General features: G+C 40.0%; 2 protein-coding genes across 2 annotated transcripts in view; both read left to right on the forward strand.

Annotated features, from left to right (window-relative positions):
- The window catches only part of LOC127648401 (histone H2A-like), a 374,379-nt gene that overhangs the window by 168,877 nt on the left and 184,371 nt on the right, over positions 1 to 21,131 (forward strand). The window lies entirely within an intron of this gene.
- Positions 207 to 8,842, forward strand: LOC127648035 (macrophage mannose receptor 1-like). The gene is made up of 6 exons (XM_052132612.1): positions 207 to 256; positions 1,686 to 1,744; positions 3,407 to 3,778; positions 4,776 to 5,135; positions 5,253 to 5,612; positions 7,585 to 8,842. Exons 2-6 carry the CDS (start codon positions 1,711 to 1,713, stop codon positions 7,587 to 7,589), a joined length of 1,131 nt encoding a protein of 376 aa, XP_051988572.1. The 5' UTR covers positions 207 to 256; positions 1,686 to 1,710; the 3' UTR covers positions 7,590 to 8,842.

Here is a 21,131-nt window from a genome sequence, read left to right on the forward strand (position 1 = left end):
TATTTACTGTATTTGTTAATCAAATCAACATACACAGTACACAGACTGTCTCTTGATTATCTCTGAACCTGTCTGTCTCCAGGTCTGTTGGGTGAACACATACGCACACAGAGACACAATGTTTCATTACGTTTCTCTGCTCAACACATCCGTAAATATATGTCGATGCAAATATGATTCAGACACACAGTGTGAACAGAACAACATCAGCGTCATTATCAGCTGGAATCAGGACAGAAACGGGTGAAAACAGGAGGTAAGAAGAACTTTTCTGTTTGTTATTGATCATTATTATTTATTTTAGTGGGAAATAATTCTTTATTTATAGGAGAAACAAGGGCTAGTTGTCACAAGGCCAATATCTGAAGATTCAGGTCCCATTACACAAATGTGTTTTCTCTAGCAGTGCTTTTGTATGTTGATTTCAAACAGCTCATTTAAAACTGCCTTCAAAACATTAACTTAAAAACTAAAAATGAGAATATTTGTTAACTTCAAGATCATCATATTGTTGGGTAAATAACATAATGAAGGGAGAATTTGACTGAAAGATTCAACTGTGTTCCTAAGACAAAAATATTTTCATTAATTTCCATTTGTATGCAATATTTTTGCACAGTCTTTAACATTTTGCTGATTTGATTAAAGGTGCAATATGTAAAATTTTACACGTAATATTTGCCAATGTGTGAACGGCTTGTAATGCAACTTAAAAAATGTGGCCTTCCCGCACTTCCTAGGTTGCTTATTAAAGCCTGTAGACTGATTTTCATGCTCCTGAGAGACTCAGTGCTTCTCCTCCACTATTCAAAAGCGTCAACAAAGTGCAACACTAGATAACATTATCTTAGAGATGAATCCATCAAACGTCCGGCTCCCAGCACAACACGACTCCTACACAAACTCAGAGTAGCACAAAAACATTTATCTACTGAATCCCGTCTGGCTAAGCGGGAACGTGATCGTGGTTGAGCGAAAACTAGATGGAACTTTGGCAGGGCATTTGATTCCTTCGTTCGGGAGGACCTTTGTTTGGTTTTGGGGATCAAAACCGACCCTGAATTGGCATTCTTCTTATTGTACAGGTGAAATATAGTGCCATAAGGATTGATCTGTGTCATTTTAGCTCATTTAATCTTGGCTGCACAGTAACTGTCATAATGTTAATCTGTAATTATTCAGCAAGGCAAACTACAATAACACATGCAATGAATGCTAGACAATGTTCAAGATAATGCAAAAAGACCCATTCATTAATGTAACGTAACTTATACAGAAATATAGACATTCTATTATTATAAAACAACAGTGCATCGATATATCAAAATGACAGTTTATAATACTGAATTGTGTCAACATATTTATAATGTACAGTCTATTTTATAAACTGTCCTCAAATGTAATATACAGTATCAAAGTTTGCAGTAAAACAATCATAACTGTGTAATTATAATGATATCATCTGTCAGCATGATGCCGGTGAATCACGTTGTTTCTTTGTATGTTACGTCACGAGCGCGAGCAACAGGTTGGACACAGGTGTCATTAATAACAAGCGTTTCTGAATCTTACATACTGCAACTTCAAGTAAAAATGTGACAACTAACCCAATTCTCTCTTGATCTAGTTGTGATTAAAGTGTATTAAAGTGTATTTTGTTCATTTTGTATCTATTGATCTTTCAGCTTTAATTGTCTGTTTATCTCAGAAATGGAGAGAGTTGTATTCATCACTTTTCTGACAGGTGAGTTTGTGTTTTTCTTTCAATGTGAAATAATCTCTTTAACAGCCCTTACAAAAACACCCTACAGGAATCCTACAGGAATTTTATAAAGGAATGGAAAGAATTTTCTGCAGAAATTGTCTTACAGGCCATTAAAACACCTTTATTCTCTGCAGGAATATTGTGAAGGGTAGATTTCAAATTATCAAAAGAATAAAACTTGATTGGTTTTCTGACATCGCATAAAACTGTACTGCATTGCATGTTTGTTTAAGTTTGTTTTAAGTTCTCATTAAAACTTTGTTTACTGTTCAGCCGGTTCCCGCCTCCTCCTTGCCCATCCTTTATACTGTTACATTGTCATTGCTGCACATGGAGGATTTTTTCATGAGAACTCTTTGAAGTAGTTTAAGAAGTTCTGAGAATTTTTTTCACCTTGTAATAGTAATTTTTCACGTTATTAATTACCTGAATATACATTGTGATCAGTTGAATGCCACTTTGATTAATACAAGTACCAATTTCTTTCCATAAGAGTCAAATCTGTACATTATTCCAAACTTTTGGCCACCAGTGTAAATAATCAGTGCCCTTTTTCTCCTTCCACACCCATCCCCGCTGACGTCTGTCCCTGACACTTTTACATTCACAAATGTGTATGTATTAGTTAATTCTAATAAAAAAAAATCTTCAACACTCTTGTAAAAAAATGAATGGGTAGAGTATTACCTATCATCCATCCATTTCTTTTCTCTCATTTTGCCTTATTAACTTCCTTTACGACTGTCCACTGTGTCTGGGGGAAAATAACTGCATTTCTTTAAGTTCAAGTTGGAAACTTGCTGTGGAAAGGGATTTTGGATATGTCAATAATACACCTCATAACAGCTCATAACATCACCTTTTTTCCATGACCTTTAATCACAATCTGCCATTTTGTCCATACTTGTGTGTCTGAAAGCCCAATATCTAATCAGAAACATAAGACATTACAACACAGCACGTCAAAAACGGGATAAGAGGTTAGACTGATATGCACAAAATAGTCAAGAGGTGAGGATCTATTGTCACATTCCCTGTTGTCTTTTGTTTTTGCGCTTTTATGCTGAAATTCTTATTTTGTTCCTGTTTCCTGTTTTTGTAGTCCTTTGTAGTTTCATTTTATGATTGTTTCACATTCCCTGATTGTTTCCCCAGGTGTTCCTTGTTTTCCCATGTGTATTTAAGCCCTTGTTTCCCCCAGTTTATTTGTCAGTGCTTGATTGTTTTGTTATGCTCTGTGCTGGGTTCCCTGTGTTTTTCTTTACTCTGAGTTTTCTTGTTTATTTTAATAAAGCTGCACTTAGATCCTCATTCTTTGCCTGCCCCGTCACAGAAGAACTGACCTAAGATAGATCTAGCAGCGGTCTTCTTCCAGTTGAGCCGAGCGAACCTCACTATAATTGAATACTCACATCTGTTCAGCACCATTGCCAGATGCACTGGATTTGCTCCCCCTTTGGCTCCGCCTTCCACGGCTCCACCGTATATATTAAAGCTCTTAAATAGCTTTAATATATATATATATATATATAAACCTGTAGTGTAACTACTTGTTATTACAGTAAAAGAATCGACTGTATTGTGACCTCACCAACACTGCTCATAATTATGAACTTTTCGATTATGTGTTTCTCTTCTCAGCTGTCTTCAGTTCGTCTGCATGTGTTGCACGTCAGTATCACTTTGTGAATCAGAATTTGACCTGGACTGAAGCTCAGAGATACTGCAGAGAGAATTACACAGATCTGGCCACCATCAACAACAAGAATGACATTGAAGAACTGATGAAGAATGTTGAAAGTGTTCAGCTTGTCTGGATTGGACTGCACAGGACAGAGAATAAAACATGGAAGTGGTCTCTGGGTGACCCTGTTTTCTACACAGGAAGTGATTCACTGAATCAGAACTGGACAAACTCTCAATCAAACGATGATGGTGACTGTGCTTATATGAATAATGGAGGATGGTATAAAAGTCAATGTTCTAACAAAACCTCTTTCATTTGCTATAATGGTGAGTGCAGCTGTGTTTGATCACAACAAACTGAAATGTGTCACATGAACATTATACAGACGTATTTATATTTGTTATTATGATAAAACATATATTAGTTTTCAAGTATTAATCCACAAGTTGCCTCTTTGAATAAATGTAATTATTAACTTATTATTGAATTACTTTGTGAAGAAGTAAAAGTCAGTAAAAGGTTGTTTGACACATGGGAAATTGACACATCCTGCATTGTGACAGTGACATGCTACTGCATATGATGTGAATTATTGAGTATGTCAGACACCTCACAATACGATATATTGCGATACACATGTCATGGTTCGATAATCACAAGCTTATATTTGGATATACAGTTATAATGTTACATTTTCTTGCTTACAGAATTAAATTAATTTTCTTTAAGCTTTACCGTTATTTATTATACAGGAGACCTTCGAACTTTGTAATTTACGGAAATCATTTCATTCGTTTTATTTCATTTTGGACACATCATATAAATATATATATATATATATAGTGAAATCTGTGATGAGAGCAAGTTCAGTTTGTGATAACAACAACTATATATATATATATATGATAAACTATAAAGTGTTCATCTTTAACGTATTTCATCTATGATAAACACTCAATAATCAATAAATAGATATTTATATTTTAACATAAATCTAGTCCTTGCCTTTTGTGTCTGCAAACAAATCTATATTTTCTTTTATATATTATGAAATAGAATGATATTAATATGGGGAACTGGTGAAGCTGCAGAGAGAAATACTGAAGAAATATCAGGCCCATAACTGAAAATAACTTTGTTTCTTTTCTTACTGTAACTGGTGATGTTTGAGGAGAGTCCCGTTCACTGTGTGAAGCGCTTTGAGAGTAGTGTCAGAAAACACTATAGAAGTGTACATTCATTTTAAGTTATTGCTCAGTTTGAATGTTTTTCTTTCTGTACAACATTAATAACATAATTCATAAAACATTTTCTCTCATACAGATAGCAGTGACGATTACATCTTTAACAGTACAGACATGAACTGGACAGACGCTCAGAGTTTCTGCAGAGAGAAACACACAGATCTGGCCAGTGTGAGGAACCAGAATGAGAATCAGACGATTCAGCAGATCATTAAAAATCACACAGGAAGTGATAAGAACGTCTGGATCGGTCTGTTCAGAGACTCATGGGAGTGGTCAGATCACAGTGAATCCTCATTCAGATGCTGGGCACCTCAAGAACCCAATAATGCAGGCAATTCTGAAAACTGTACAGTGATTTCACTCAATGACCGGCGGGGGAAATATCAGGACTGGCCCAATAATCAAATCAACAAGTTCCCCTTTGTCTGTTATGAGGGTGAGTCGATCATCTCACACAAATGATTATTTGAATTCTTGTTGAAACAAACTGAATCTGTTTACTAAAGTATTTTCCCCTTTAACTCTCATGTTGTTTGGTCTGTTTTGTGTCCAGATCAACTGGTTTTGATTAAACAGAGTCTGACCTGGAATGAAGCTCTGAGATACTGCAGAGAGAATCATGTGGATCTGGTGTCAGTTGATTCTCAGCAGATTCAGCGTCGTATGATGAATGTGGCTAGAAGTGCCTCAACTACAGCTGTGTGGATGGGTCTCCGTCACTCCTGCACTATGGGTCTGTGGTTCTGGTTGAATGGAGAGATCTTGTGCTATCAGAACTGGGCAGCAGGTAACGGCACTGGACAGGAAGACTGCAGTGGAGGACTAGCTGGAGCAATTCAGTCTGGAGGAGATCAGACCTGGATCAGCTGTCCTCAGACTCAACAACTCAACTTCATCTGCACCAACTTTAAAGGTATTTGAGTGTGTGTGAGTGAGTGTGTGTGTGTGTGTGTGTGTGTGTGTGTGTGTGTGTGTGTGTGTGTGTGTGTGAGCGTGAGAGTGTATGTGTGTGTGTGTGTGTGTGTGTGTGTGTGTGTGTGTGTGTGTGTGTGTGTGTGTGTGTGTGTGTGTGTGTGTGTGTGTGAGCGTGTATTTATCACTTTGTGGGGACCAAATGTCCCCATAAGGATAGTAAAACCCGAAATTTTTGACCTTGTGGGGACATTTTGTCGGTCCCCATGAGGAAAACAGCTTATAAATCATACTAAATGATGTTTTTTGAAAATGTAAAAATGCAGAAAGTTTTCTGTGAGGGTTAGGTTTAGGGGTAGGGTTAGGTTTAGGGGATAGAATCTATAGTTTGTACAGTATAAAAACCATTATGTCTATGGAAAGTCCCCATAAAACATGGAAACCAAACATGTGTGAGTGTGTGTGTGTGTGTGTGTGTGTGTGTGTGTGTGTGCGTGTGTTTATAGGGAATTGTATTGAGAAACAAACCAACATTGAGTGAATTGATCATTTAGATTAAATCTGATATCCATTCAGATAAAATTATTTAGATTATAGTGTATATATATATATATATATATAGAGCTGTACGATAAATCGTTAAAAGATCGCGATCTCAATTCAGATATCTCAATGACAACGATTCTGCAATGTATATTAATGTTCCTGTGGCATAAATTTGAAAGACGGTCAAATTTAATTTGAAATTCACAATTCGCATTTTTAAATGTTCATCTTTTTAAATTTATATGGTATCTAGAAAACACAACGCTCCTGCACGAGAAGATGAATAAAGTTAAACTAATTTAACTTTAGGAGTGTGAAGAAATCTCTGCTCAGTTCAATATTTTAATAGCCACTAAAAGAAACAATTCCGGCATTACCCAGATCTGACTAGATCCGCTACGTGTGTTTCACTGCAGCCGTCTGCTCAAACACTCACATGTGTGTGTCTCCGGTGCACTCGTGTCTCGCGATGAATACAGCGCTACTGTACGAGACTCTGCACTGATTTAAACTCCTCTTTACGGGATATTAATGGACACACAGCCGTTAATGTATAAGCAGACAGGAAAAAGTCTTGATCTGTGGGATGTATATAAGCTGCATGATGTCTGTTAAAGGCATTCATGCATCAGATGAGTATTAATATCAATCTATCACAGAGTATCAAATATGAAAAGTACTTTCATTTTGCATTAAATTACTTTGGTAATGTTTTTATATAATATTTGTTTTAATGTTTAATTACTTTTGCTCAAAACACAAAATCACTGTTTACTCTGTTCTCTATTTAATTACTGAAGCGATGTTTACAAGAGACACTGAAGGCCACAATGTTTTAATATATAAATATATTGTTAAATAGTAAAATAACAGTTTTATTGCATATTTGCCTAAAGGTTGACATAAAACTGTTAATGAAGCTTTTTTCTGCTGGTTTTGCTTTTTACTTATGCATGACAGAATCAGGCCAAATCCTTTCATTTCTTTTTTATGCACTTTTTTAACAGAATTATTTGTATTAATTTATTTATTTTGCTAGTTTAGTTTGTAATGCATGTGTTGTGCCCTCTTGTGGACATTGTAATTCAAATATTTGATGAACTTTATTGCATTTTTGCACAGACTGAAGCAGAAAACATTTTGTCAGAACCTCTAGTACATTACACGTTACTTTTTTTAGTATTCAGATTTAGTAAATCACATAAGCATTTTTTTCTTCAGAATCGTGAGAGAATTGTGATCTTTATTCTAAGCAGAAAAAAAATCACGATTCTCAATTTATCCAGAATCATGCAGCTCTAATATACATAAATATATTATAATAATAACAACTACAAATATTTCTGGCCATGTTTTGTACCCTCTTTGTGGAAATATACTTTCATTTTTTTTACCGATTTCTCTTTATCTTTATGTTCTTCTTGAAGACTAAATCAAGAACATCGTCATCTCATCTGTCTTCACTATAGCTACAATTTGTGTTATTTTATGTAAAACATATTTTAAATGCAAATAAATGTCAAATCTTTGTCACATTTTCACCTTATGTTAAATTTCTCTGTGAGTGATTCTGTGCTGTTGTAATCCTAAAATAAATCATGTGTTCAGTGTTTCTGAATTTATATTCTGATGAAATTATGCATTTAAAGGGATAGTTCGTTCAAAAACGACAATTCTCTCATCATTTACTCACTCTCATGATATCCCAGAGGTGTGTGACTTTCTTTCTTCTGCAGAACACAAATGGAGATTTTTAGAAGAATATTTCAGCTCTGGAGGTCCTTACAATACAAATGAATGGTGACCAGATCATTGAAGGCCCAAAAGACAGTATAAAAGTAATCCTTAATACTCCAGTGGTTTAATCCATGTATTCAGAAGTGATATGACAGGTGTGGGTGAGAAACAGATTCATATTTAAGTAAGTTTTTTAATTTTTTGCGTGGTGTAGTGGGCTAAAGCACATAACTGGTAATCGGAAGGTTGCTGGTTTGATCCCCACAGGCACCACCATTGTGTCCTTGAGTAAGACACTTAACTCCAGGTTGCTCCGGGGGGATTGTCCCTGTAATAAGGGCACTGTAAGTCACTTTGAATAAAAGCGTCTGCCAAATGCATAAATGTAAATGTTCTTCTTTTGCTTTTGGCTGTTCATATTAATTATTAATTTCTGCGATCAAGAACGGGGAGGGATTAAAACTCATCTGACTATTGATCAACCTTATTGCTTATTGCTCAGACCGGGGGGGGGGTAATTTTGATTTAATATTAAGATAGGGTATACCATAAAATAAATGTATAATAAAAATAACAAAAACAGATATAAGAAAAAAGAATGGTTGATTATAAATGTATGGTGACTTTAAATATTGATCTGTTTCTCACCCACACCTTTCATATCACTTCAGAAGACATGGATTAAACCACTGGAGTCAAATGGATTACTTTTATGCTGCATTTATATAACTATTGATCAAACTTATGGCTCAGACCTCGGCCATGAAATATGTCAGAAGAGAGAAAGTCAGAGGAAAAGTTGTTAATTTTGTTTGGGTTAAACTATCCCAATTAAGACTTTTTTAATTTAGACTTTCTGCATTATTATTATTATAATTATTATTAATAATAATGTTTTTTTAGTGTTGTTGCATCATTTTGTTTCAGTAGTAATAGTAGTGGTTTACACTATAGCAGTAATATATAGTCTTTATACAAAATATTTGACATTGTCAGTTTTTATGTCATGATAAATATTTTAATTGGGCCTCTATTGGGTGACTTTTACTTTCATAATATTTGTATTTGCTAAGAAAATAAAGCCTTATAAAATGTCACTTTAGATTGTGTCAAGTTTGTTTTCTCTTAACTGTGATTCTCTTTGATTTTGAGTGTCCGTGTCAATGTTTGTTGCAACCAAGATTAGTTTTATTTGCTTTTTACTTGGATGATTGATGTATGTAGTATCAGATGATAAATGGACAATAAAGTGTTAATGATTATTAAAATAAACAGTCAAATCAATAGCTAAATGTAACAAAGATTCTTAGGTGAATGGAAGTTGCAAACCAAAAATGTCATTTTTTATTCTTTTTCTTTTTTTGTGGCCTGTTGCACAAAGCTAGTTGAATAAATTCAGAGTTTCAGAGTAAGTTTCAGGTTGACAAAACCAGATAGAGCCAAACTGGTTTAGATCGGGTTGAGTGATTTCAAGATGCCACTACAAACTTTCTGTGAACTCAAAGTTTGATCCGGAGTTCGTGGTTAATCCTGAAGCTCGTGCACATGAATGAGTGACGTTTGCCACAAACAGCCAATGGGTGAATCTTGGATAGAGTCAGTGCGATTTACTTATCACGAGACATTCAGCGTGATTTAAGTCTCCACTGAAGATCAAGTGATCATTATGGAAATTTGAAGAATTTTAACATTTACACAGCATGAAGAAACACTCCTGTTGCAACAAAAGAAATAATTAAAATATAATGTTTATTTTATTTTATTTAGGTTCATAATTAGCACATACAAGCTTATACATTTTAAAAGCATAAAAATCTTTATATTTATCTAAAATGTAAAAGCTTTTATATTAAATGAAATGTCCAATATAATTTAATGAATTACAAGCAATGTCACTTTGTGTGATAGTCTACAATATAATTTTAACCAGTATATTTGTCCATGTGCAAAGCTTAAAATGTCTCGGGTTACTTAAGTGTAACCCTTGTTCCCTGAAAAAAGCAGAACGAGATGCTGCATTTTGTCTGAAGAGCAGTCCTGGGGCATCCCAGTGCAACAGTGAAGCGCAGCATCTCGTTCTGCTTTTTCCGGAGAACAAGGGTTACACTTAAGTAACCCGAGATGTTCCCTTTTCAAAAAACTACACTTCTGATGCTGCGCTGGAAAGCGCTCTGGGAACGAGAATACCCACACAGCCGGACCCCCTACGGTTGTGTAGTGTGTTCACAAGAGCATGAGAGGTCTCAGACATGAGCTTGAGACGTCGACTCAAGGACATAAGAGCCCGGAGTGGCATGAACATCTAAACTATAAAATCTGATTAATGTGTGCGGAGAGGACCAGCCTGCCGCATCACAAACATGTTGCAGAGGGACATCTCTAGCCAAGGCTTTGGAGGAGGCGACCCCTCTGGTACCTACTGTCGAAGCTTGGCCGTGCACCTCATAGGCCAGGGCAATAGCGTCCCTCACCCAATGCGACGTAGTCTGCTTGGTGGCGGCCGCCCCCCTGTTGCGGCCCCCATGGCAAACAAATAGTTTCCCTGACTTACGCCACTGGCTAGTGCGGTGGACATAAGTCATAAGGACATAAGGGAGCAGAAGGCCTCAAGAGTGACCTGATGTAAGGTCGAGAAAGGTACCTTAGGCAGATAGTCAGGGTGAGGGTGCAAAAATTGCTTTAGCCATTCCTGGGGCAAACTCTAAACAGGCTGGCAAAACAGACAGAGCCTATAGGTCCCCAATTCTCTTTAGAGAGGTAATCGCCATAAGAAACCATCTTGAGAGTCAGAAGTCTGCCAGACGCTGACTCTAGAGGTTCGAAGGGGGTCTCAACCAGACCCTCAAGGACCATGAAGAGGTCATGTTCCTAGCAGGAGGCCACAGTCACATGGCCCCACAAATGAAGCGAGCGAGTAGAGGATGCCTCCCAAAGGGCACCCCATCCATCAAGGCGTGGCAAGCCAAAATGGCCACATAGACCCTGAGAGTAGCGGGGCATAAGTCCAGAACTAAAGCAATCTGGCAGTTAATTGGATCTGCATTATGTGGGGGGTGACTCAAAGCGAAGTAGGGGAGACATTGCACTGTTTGTTGTGGCGAAGAGGTCCACTTCTGCCCTGTAAAATCTCATCCAGATTTGTTCCAAGTAGAGGGAGCCTTAACACTTAAAATGGTCTCGGTAACCTCAGGAGAAAGCCCTGTGTCCCTCAGTTGGTACCCTTCAGGGGTCAATCATGAAGGTTCCACAGCTTGGGCCGTGGATGAAATATTGTCCCCTGTGCCTGAGACAGAAGGTCCCTCCTGTCCGGAATCGCCAAGGTGAGCCGTCGAGGAGAGACATTATCTCCGAGAACCATACCCTGTTCGGCCAGCGCGGCGCTATCAGTAAGAGGCAGGACCCTTGCTGGCGAACTCTGGCCAAGATTCCCGGGAGCAGAGAATCCGGGTGAAACGCCTACAGATGCATTCTGGGCCATGTATGCGCCATCGCGTCCAGACCCAAGAGGGGGCTGGGTGACTCAGAGAGAAGTAGGAGGGACATTGTGCTGTCTGTTAAGAGGCGAAAATGTCCACTTCTTCCCTGTAAACTCTCACCCTGATTTGTTCCACTACCTCGGGGTGGAGTTTCTACTCCCCCGTCGGTCTTTTCATTCTTGACGGTAAATCTGCTCCCACATTCAGGCATCCAGAGATATAAACCGCCCTGAGTGACAGGAGCTTGCCCTGGGCCCAAAGGAAAACCCGACGTGTCATGAAATTCAGCTGACGTGAATGTGGGCCTCCTTGATGGTTTATGTAAGAGACTACCACTGTATTGTCCCGCACCAAGACAAGGCAGCCTCTGGAGGAATTATTTCAGGGCCAGAAATACAGCCATCAATTTGAGACAGTTAATGTGCCAATCGAGCTGACGACCCTCCCATTCCCCTTGAGCTGGATGACCACTTATGACCGCTACCCAGCCCATCAGGGAGGCATCTGTCGATAGAAAACTGCGATGACAAGACACACCTAGAGTGGGACCCAAAGTGAGGAACCGGGGTCTGAACCACATAGAAAGGGAATGAAGCACGCGCCGCATAACCCTTATTTGCCTTAGGGGACTGACACTTGGATGAAATCCACTGGCTTTTAGCCACAGCTGAAACAGTCTCATGTGCAGAAGACCCAAAGGGATCACCGTGGACGCAGATGCCATGAGACCTAGCATTCATTGATACTGACGAACAGTGCAACCTTGACCTAGCCTGACTTTGCTCAGGGTGTTCTGAATGGACATGATTCGAGCCGGAGACAATTGTTCCCGCATCGTGATCAAATTCCATATAACCCCCAGATAGGTGATTTCCTTAATGGGAGAGAGAACGCTCTTTTGATGTTGAGTCTCAGACCCAGAGAAACCAGATGAGCTAAGACAATATCCCTGTGCTGAACTGAGACTGTGCTAGTACCAGCCAGTTGTCTATGTAATTCAGAATACTGATTCCCCGGAGTCGCAAAGGAGCCAGTGCTGCATCCATACATTTCGTGAATGTGCGGGGTGATAGGGCTGGGCCGAATGGAAGGACCCGATACCGGAAGGCTTCGCCCCCAAAAGTGAACCTCAGGAACTTCCTGTGCTGTGGCAGAATTCCTGTATGGAAATATGTGTCTATGAGTTCGATCGCGACCAGCCAATCGTGACGTTGGATTTGAGACACGACCATCTTGATAGTTAGCATCTTGAACTTGAACACCCTGACTGAGCGATTAAAGCCTTGAAGATCTAATATCGGACGCAACCCCCCACCCTTCTTGGGAACCAGGAAGTATTTGCTGTAATAACCTGACTCTCTCTCTGGAAGGGGAATATGTTCTATGGCCCCTTTGACCAAGAGATTTTGCAGTTCTTCCCACAGTAGACATGCCTGCTCCGGTTGTTACGGTAGTGGAGACCACGCCGTTGAAACACGGAGGGCGGCAAGCGAATTGAATTCTGTAGCCATTTTCTACTGTTCTTAGGACCCACATAGAAATACCTGGCAGAAGTTTCCACACTGCCAGGTTCTCTGAGATGGGTATTGATTTTGACACTTCCTGTTGAGGGGATGTTGGGTGTTCCGCGTCCTGGACTAAGGCAGGAAGCAACGGTACACCCAACTTTTCGTTGAAAGCTTCTAACTCCCGAAACACCAGAGGCAGCGGAAATGGAGAGGTTTCGTGGAGGTACCGGGAGGGCCGAAGTGGATGATACAGGTGCCCCATCCCGAGGGGGGGCTACCCCCACAAGGGGGCTACCCCCCCTCTTTACGACTGGGAGCATGACTCGCCACGCTTTGCTTCTGAGCCTCCCATCTAGCAGGACCGGGGCGGGTCTGGGTGGCCAACGGCCCCGCTCCCTGAGTGCGGCGAGAAAAAACTGCCCAAATGCTTCCTCGTGGCTTTTTGCCTACTGGAACCTGGAGATGACTGTATTCATAGTGTCCCTAAACAGGCCAGAAGGTGAAACCGGGGCATCCAGGAGGAAAATGTTGTCCTTATCTCTGATGCCCGAAAGGTTAAGCCATAGGTGTCTCTCTGTGCTAACTAAAGCAGACATAGGCCAGCCAATGGCACGGGCTGTCTGCTTGGTCACACGGAGAGATAGATCCGTGGCTCGACGAAGCTCAGAGAAAGCTTCGTCGTCGAGCGTGGTACCCGCACTCAGGTCCTTCAGCAGATCAGCCTGGTATACCTGTAACACTGCCATAGTGTGCAGAGCAGAACCAGCCTGACCTGCTGCTTGATAAGCCTTCCCCACTAGCGTGGAGGTATTCCTGCACGGCTTAATGGGGAGAAAAGGACTCTTTAAGGATGATGCCGAACACGGCGAGAGATAACCCGCAAGTGTCTCTTCAACCGGCGGCATCATCAAATACCCCCATGTCTCAGCACCCACGATAGTCGAATATATCGACGTCGAGGGCACGTGAACACCAGCAGTATACGCTTTCCTCCATGAATGAGAGAGCTCGTCATGGAGGTCATTAAAGAAGGGAAGGGACTGATGAGGCGTTCCCTTCCCTTGGCCACCAGACAGAAATCTGTCCTCTAACATGGAGCGTTTGGGGTCTCTTGTTGGCGTGGCCAGTCTAATTGAAGCCTGGCCACCGCATGAGTAATCACATCGAGTAATTCCTCTGATGATTTGTTATCATACACGGAATGCTAAGAGGTGGGTAACTCGTAGTCCGCAGACTTAAAAGATTCAAGGTCCTCCTCATGAACTGAAGAGGCGCCAGAGCACGCTTCAAGATCACGGGAAGGACCAGCTGTGTCTGGAGAGAGAGCAGAATGTAAAGAAAATCAAAGACACTCAATAATAAATTGTAAGGTGCTGCTCAAAATATACAAGGATCCCCGATCTCTCAAATAAACCATCTTATATTATCTTAATTTACAGGTTTAATTATATATCAAATATAAATTTGTGAAATATATACATTTTCCTGTGAAGGGCACTTTAATTTGGAGCGAGAAATACAGGGGGAGTGACTTCATTGTGTCAGAGATATCACTGTATTCACCGCTGATTTGTTCTGTTTTGTTTGTATCAGTTTGCGATCTGTAACCCAGAATAAATCCTGCTCCGGAACAGGTTAGCCATGTGATGTAAGTTTCTATGGCGATGAACACTGGTAAAAACCGACCCACCCGAAAAACGAGAGTTTGCTCAAATGAGACTAAGAACTACAGCAAACAATGCTAGCTCTTGTGTGCTCTTTGGGTCTTAGTATCCTTTATCTGAGAGGTATAAGACTTTTTCTCCACTAGATATTTTAACATAAAAACAACCTGGACTTGATTCGATAAGTGTGAGGGGTCGTAAAATGTTTTTTTTTTTTTTTTTTAATGCAACGCTTGTGATGTTCCGGGTAATTTTTTACCTGCCATAGGAAATTAATGGGAAAGAGAATTTTGTTTTGGTCAAATAAAAATCAATAAATGAGACACAATGCAGAACAAATGTCATGTTTTGGTATGGATGAAGCACGAGAGCAGGATCTATGTGCAGCAGTCCTTTAATCCACAATCAAAAGATGACGATAATACACAGAAGATGATGATGAAGGTACAAAACAAGACAGTCATTGGTAGTGACATTAACACATGTAACAATGAACAATAACTGAACAATCATGAAACAAAACTAGAAGGTTTTGGCCCGGGGTTCCCACCATAACCCACAGTGTAGTTCTAGAGCCTTCTCCACATACTTACAGAGAGTCCAGTGAGGATCAGTCAGAAGTATTAGTTCCATTAGTACACTATTCAGACCAACCCAGAAGTAAATCACCAGAGAGTGTTCATCATAGTGCACAAAATTTGCCAGTTGGAGAAACTCACGGACAATGTCCTCAACTGGATGCTCCCCTTGCTCAAGGAGGAGAATTCTGATGACCGCTCGATAAATTTTTGTTGATTCAGTTCTTCTGTCACGTTTTGTAATGGATGAAGCGAGAGAGCAGGATCTAGGTGCAGCAATCCTTTAATCCACAATGAAAAGATGACGAGAATACACAGAAGAAGATGATGATGAGGATGATGAAGAAGATGATGATGAAGATGATGATGATGGTGGTGGTGGTACAAAATAAGACAGTTGTTGGTAGTGACATTAACACAAGGAACAGAAAACAAGAACTGAACAATCATGAAACAAAACTAGAGGGTATTTATACAAAAAGGTGCTGATGAGGGAATGGAGAACAGGTGAGGGAAATGGGGAAAAGATGGCTGTGATGAGGGCAGTGAATCCTGGGAAATGCAGTTTGGGAACAAGACAAAAACGTTATCAAAATAAGAGTCCAACGACTAATGATGACCATGACAACACAAACAAATCAAATCAAAATCAAATCCCTTCATTGTCACTCAACCATATACACAAGTGCAACAGTGGGTGAAAGTAATCAGTGGAAATAAATATGAAGTGTTGTGTTGACATTCAGCTGTCGGTTGATTTATTAAGAGAAGTATAAAATGTGAGTCTAGTCTGAGGCTAATAAAGTGCAGTGCTGATACATGTATCATGATCGATCAAGAGTTCAAAAGTCTGATTGCTTGGGGGAAGAAGTAATCATGAAATCGGCTGGTGCGGGTCCTGATGCTGCGATACCGCCTGCCTGATTGTAGCAGTGAGAGCAGCCCATGTCTCTGGTGGCTAGATCACCCGGGCCTTGTTCTGTTTTCCTTGGTGAATTTGCTATTTTTTTATCAGATCTTGTAGTTACTGTAGCTTTAATTGTTGGTGACTTCAACATTCACATAGATAATGAAAATTACACATTGGGTTTAGCATTTATCGATATTCTGAACTCTCTTGGAGTCAGACAAAATATAACAGAACCAACTTATCGCCATAATCATATGCTAGATTTAATTGTCATAAGGAGTTGATGTTGATAATAATGTAGAAATTCTGCAGCAGAGTGATGACATCTTGGATCATTACCTTGTTTCTTGTATGCTGAGATCAGCTAATGTTACTCTATCTACACCATGCTATCGTTCAGGTAGGACTATTCTTTTGACCACTAAAGATAGCTTCACTAATAATCTTCCAGATCTATCTCATACACTCAGTAAACTCCAAAGCCCAGAAGAACTTAATGAAATAACAAAAAATATAAATACAGTCATTGCACTCTTGGTAGTGTCGCCCCCCTTCAATTAAAGAAAATTAAAGAAATAAGCCCTGCACCATGTTAAAATCATCACACTCATGCTCTCAAGAGAGCTGCTCTGAAAATGAAGCGCATGTGGAAGAATACAAAATTAGAAGTATTTCATGGTGCATGGAAGGATAGTGTCTGTAGATACAGACAGGCACTAAAAGCTGCCAGGTCAGCATATTTTAGTAAACTCAGAAAATAGCCACAACAATCGTAGTACTGTGGCTAAATTGGTTAGCAATAAATCCTCAACAGAACCAGATATTACGTCGCAGCACAAGAGTAATGACTTCATGAATTTATTTACTGAATTAATTTCAATAGTCAGAAATAAAATTGAAACTATGCAATCATCTGTCATAGCACCTCAGAAAATAGTGTCTCGTAATTTTCCTCATGTGAAACTTCAATCCTTCGCTGTCATAGGTCATGAAGAGCTAACTAAACTTATTGAAACATCAAAAGCCATGACAAGTTTGTTAGATCCAATACCAACTAAGCTCTTAAAAGAGGTATTTCCTGTAATTTCAGAACCTCTTCTTAATATTACTAACTCTCGCTATCCTTAGGACATGTCCCAAGAAACTTTAAAATGTCAGTTACCAAAGGCTTTCATGTTCAGAAACAATCAGGTTTATAATACCGAACCATACATTAGTAATCTGGCTGGATGGTCAGAGGGAAAAATTCAACTTAATCCATATCCTAGGGAGAGGTCTTTTGCGGACAATTTCATGAGGGAAGCAAAGAGTATGATCAAGGGAGTTTGGGGAGACCCACATTGGGATTACAAATACATGAAGGAATCATATGAGATATGGAAAAAAAATTAACTTTTATGGGATCAGGGACCCGAAAAAGCAGCTGCTAAATTGGCCGCCCTAACCTCAAAATATGGTGGAACGAATAAACAAACAGCGCCCCATGCCCCACCGCCATACAATGATGGTGCATTAGAAAGCACAAGTACAGGAAAACTAGAGAAAACGGAGGGTAACACTGCATGCCCATTCGTTCTCTCTGGTGCCGAGATAAAAATTACCACACTGACCCTAGCTGAGGTCCAAACAGTTGTTAAAGCTCTCCCAAACCCGCTCGAAGACCCTGCACGCTTTGTGACCGTGCTGCAGGGCATGACAGAATATCAACAATTTATGGGCGCTGATTATAGACATATTTTAACACAAATGATGCCAGGGGATATTACAGAAGAAATATTGATAAGTGACATGTCGGAATTAAACCGAAACAATGACCTGGAGCCAGATACTCCAGGTGAAGCAATAGCAAAAACAGTCGCAGAATTTAAAATGCGGTCTGTTCAAGCTAAACGAGATTGGCACTGGGCCACGCCAGGTGCACATCGCATTTTTTTTCAAGGATTGCATGTATTCCTACAAGGCATAGTGAAGTCTAAACAAGACATTAGTCATGCGGAAAATACTAAGCAAGATAAAAGTGAGGACCCGTGCACATTTGTGGCTCGGTTCAATGAAGCATGGGTCCACAAATCAGGAATACCTACGGACGACCAAACTAAATCGCTATATATTAACACATGTCTGAATAATTTGACCGCGGTGTGCACCTCGGTGCTCCGTATTAATGCGACTGGGTTGTGTGATATGAGCCCCCTATCAATCTGCGGAGTGGGTGAGTGAATTAAACACCGCTGGGGCATTCCATTCACCCAAAACAGTCGTATTGCACGTTGTGGGTACAGAGCGACATCAGCCATTTTGGAATAACAATGTGCGCCTGTTGTGGCAAAAAATTGTTAACCAACCATTATCACTGCGTAAGAGACACTCTGAATCAAACAGTCTTTTAAAATAATTTATTCTTGCAAGAAGGACCCAGTCATTACACAGGAATTACTCTGTGCCATGAGTGAGATGCTGTCGGGGAGGGCTGAAATTTTTTTTATACCTCTTTTCCCCAAGGTCTCCAACAGAAGCAGATCCTCCCCCTCTACATTCCTTAGATACAGGGACTAGGCTACTAGCATTAAAATTTCTACAACAATTCCCCGCTTTTTATCATTCAGATTACTCAATCATAATAATAAACAATAAGACAAATTTTATGTCATATCATTACACTCTTCATCTCTGATTTTTGCATAAATGATCACTCTCTTAAACATTTGTGAAATAACATTTGGAAAAAATAAAAAAGCTTAGGCTGTTTTTTTGGGGGGGATAGTCCCTTAAGTATTAGAAAGCAAATACAGACTTTATCAGAAGCCGGGCTAAATGAGTAAACACTGTTACTGCACTTCCGACATACAATCAGACTCTCAGTCACCTCAGTATAAACAAGAAATAGTGTACAGATTAAGTAGGAAAAACACATAAATTTAACATTTTGGTTATGTCACATCTCTTGGTTATGTCAGCAGGCTATAAAAATACAAAGAATAAAAGTATAATAAAATCCCTCATTTCAAAACCTCCCCTTGTACGTCATCTCGTAACACGGATGACCGCTGCTTATAACCCTCTTTACATATCAAAACATTCTCAGAAAGGGAAGACATACCTCGTTTTAACACATTTCACAGTAGCTCTTGCTACTTGTATCATCATATTTGTGTTCATCATCCTCTGGATAGACATTTTTACCAATTGAACAGACATCCCTGCTTTAACCAGTCTCTGTAATGAGCTGGAAACGCACGGTATGATGCATGGTAAACCTAACAATATCAACAGTCCTATCACCGCAATTGGTAACACAGTTTGAATCAGCCAATACACCCATCCTCCCCAGAGATTCATAAACAAAGTAAACCATGTACTCTCAACATGTTCTGGCTCCTGTACGGCTTTTCTCATGTGTTCAATTACATTTGTGATGTTGTCGCTGTAATCTGAAATATTGAAACAACAAGACATTCCCAACATTTTGCAAACCCCCCCTTTCTCTGCAGTTAACATATCAAGAACCAACCTGTTTTGAATGACCGCATCTCTTAACTGTTTCATTTCATCATTTATCATTGTCAAAGCATTTTCTGTGCTATTAGCTATTGCTAATACTGTCCATGCTAGCCCATTTTTCTTATTAATTGTTACCGTTGTACCCACCCCTAAGAATAATGACCACCCCAGGTACCCACATTCATCAAAGCTGGATAACAACACCCTGACCATTTCTTTGGCATCCGATGAAATGCCCTGTTGCCACACACCCACACTGCTGCAGGTGAAGTTTCCTGTGGCTTGCTGAATGGGCATGTGAAGTTGACTTCATGTGGGCGGAACTTTCCTGCAGTGGTTGGCATGAACCCACGTAGCTCTCTCTGCGACCTTCACCGCCGTGTGAGTCGTCAGTAGCACTTGGAATGGTCCCAGCCATCTTTTCACCTTCCAGCTCTTTCTCCTCAGGAGCTCCTCAGCATAAAATCAGGCCAGGCCTGATTTTATGCAGGAAGGTTTCAGCAACCTTCCCCTTAGTGGCTTTCACCTGAACACAAACATTGGACAACAGAGAAGACATTTCTTTGCAATAATTCAACATGTCATTCTCACACAGATCTGTTGATGGCAGCCTTTGTCCCCCCTATTCCCATGAATGGTGGTCTACCAAAGAGTATTTCAAATGGACTTGTTTTGACTCTTTTTCTCATTCTGGTGTACATCAACACAATTGGGAGTGCTTTAACCCATGTGAGCCCAGTTTCCTCACAGCACTTAGCCAATTTGTTTTTGATCGTTTGATTATCCCTCTCAATAGCGCCTCCACTGGCGGCGTGGTAACTGCAGTGTGTTCTCATGTCAATTCCCCAAAACTGACCCACCTGCTTTATTGCTTCATTGACAAAATGTGTCCCAGTGTCAGAGCTGATTTTCCTTGGAATTCCCCATCTCGGAACAATCTCGGTTAAAAGAGCTTTCGCTACTGCTGCCGAGTCTTGTTTCGCCCCCCTGATGGTGCCGAGCCCCCCTGATGGTGGTTGAGATACTATAGGTGTTTTTATCCCTCTTGCCACGTTATGTGTGTTACAAATGACACATCTTTTGCAAAAATTTTCAGCAAATATTGTGAAACCCTTTGTAAACCACAATTCTTTCATTTGCACAACCATCCCCGCTTTTGATACATGGTCTAACCCGTGTATCAACTTTCCATAATGAGGAAAGAAGTGTTTGGGTAAACAAGGCATGCCATCACAGCTCATCCACACATTCTCCTTAAAACTACAGCCAGCCCCTTCCACTTGTTTTTCTCCTCGCCTGTGGAAAAAGGTTTGCATGCTCTGTAAACAAGAAGAAATGTTGAGGTTATTGTCAGACATCAAAGCACACAGTCTCTTTTGTCTCCATCGCTGCCTCGGCCTTCGCTGTCGCATCTGCTCGTGCGTTTCCTGTTGAGACTGAACTGTTATCGTTAGTGTGTGCTGCGCATTTGCAAATCGCGACCTTGTCTGGTAAAAGAATGGCCTCCAAAAGCTCAGACACAAGAGATGCGTTTAATATTGGACGACCATCTGACTTTTGTCATGATCTGTGATTCCATAAAGCACCAAAATTGTGTGTT

Source organism: Xyrauchen texanus, chromosome 1 (assembly GCF_025860055.1).
Source record: "Xyrauchen texanus isolate HMW12.3.18 chromosome 1, RBS_HiC_50CHRs, whole genome shotgun sequence".
Classification (NCBI taxonomy): domain Eukaryota; kingdom Metazoa; phylum Chordata; class Actinopteri; order Cypriniformes; family Catostomidae; genus Xyrauchen; species Xyrauchen texanus.

Bases quoted from the DNA above. Each gene is read 5' to 3' on its own strand.
- LOC127648035 (XM_052132612.1), top strand. From the start codon at position 1,711: ATGGAGAGAGTTGTATTCATCACTTTTCTGACAG. The intron at 3,779-4,775 runs GTGAGTGCAGCT...TCTCTCATACAG, and splicing joins CTCTTTCATTTGCTATAATG to ATAGCAGTGACGATTACATC. The intron at 5,136-5,252 runs GTGAGTCGATCA...TTTTGTGTCCAG, and splicing joins CCCCTTTGTCTGTTATGAGG to ATCAACTGGTTTTGATTAAA.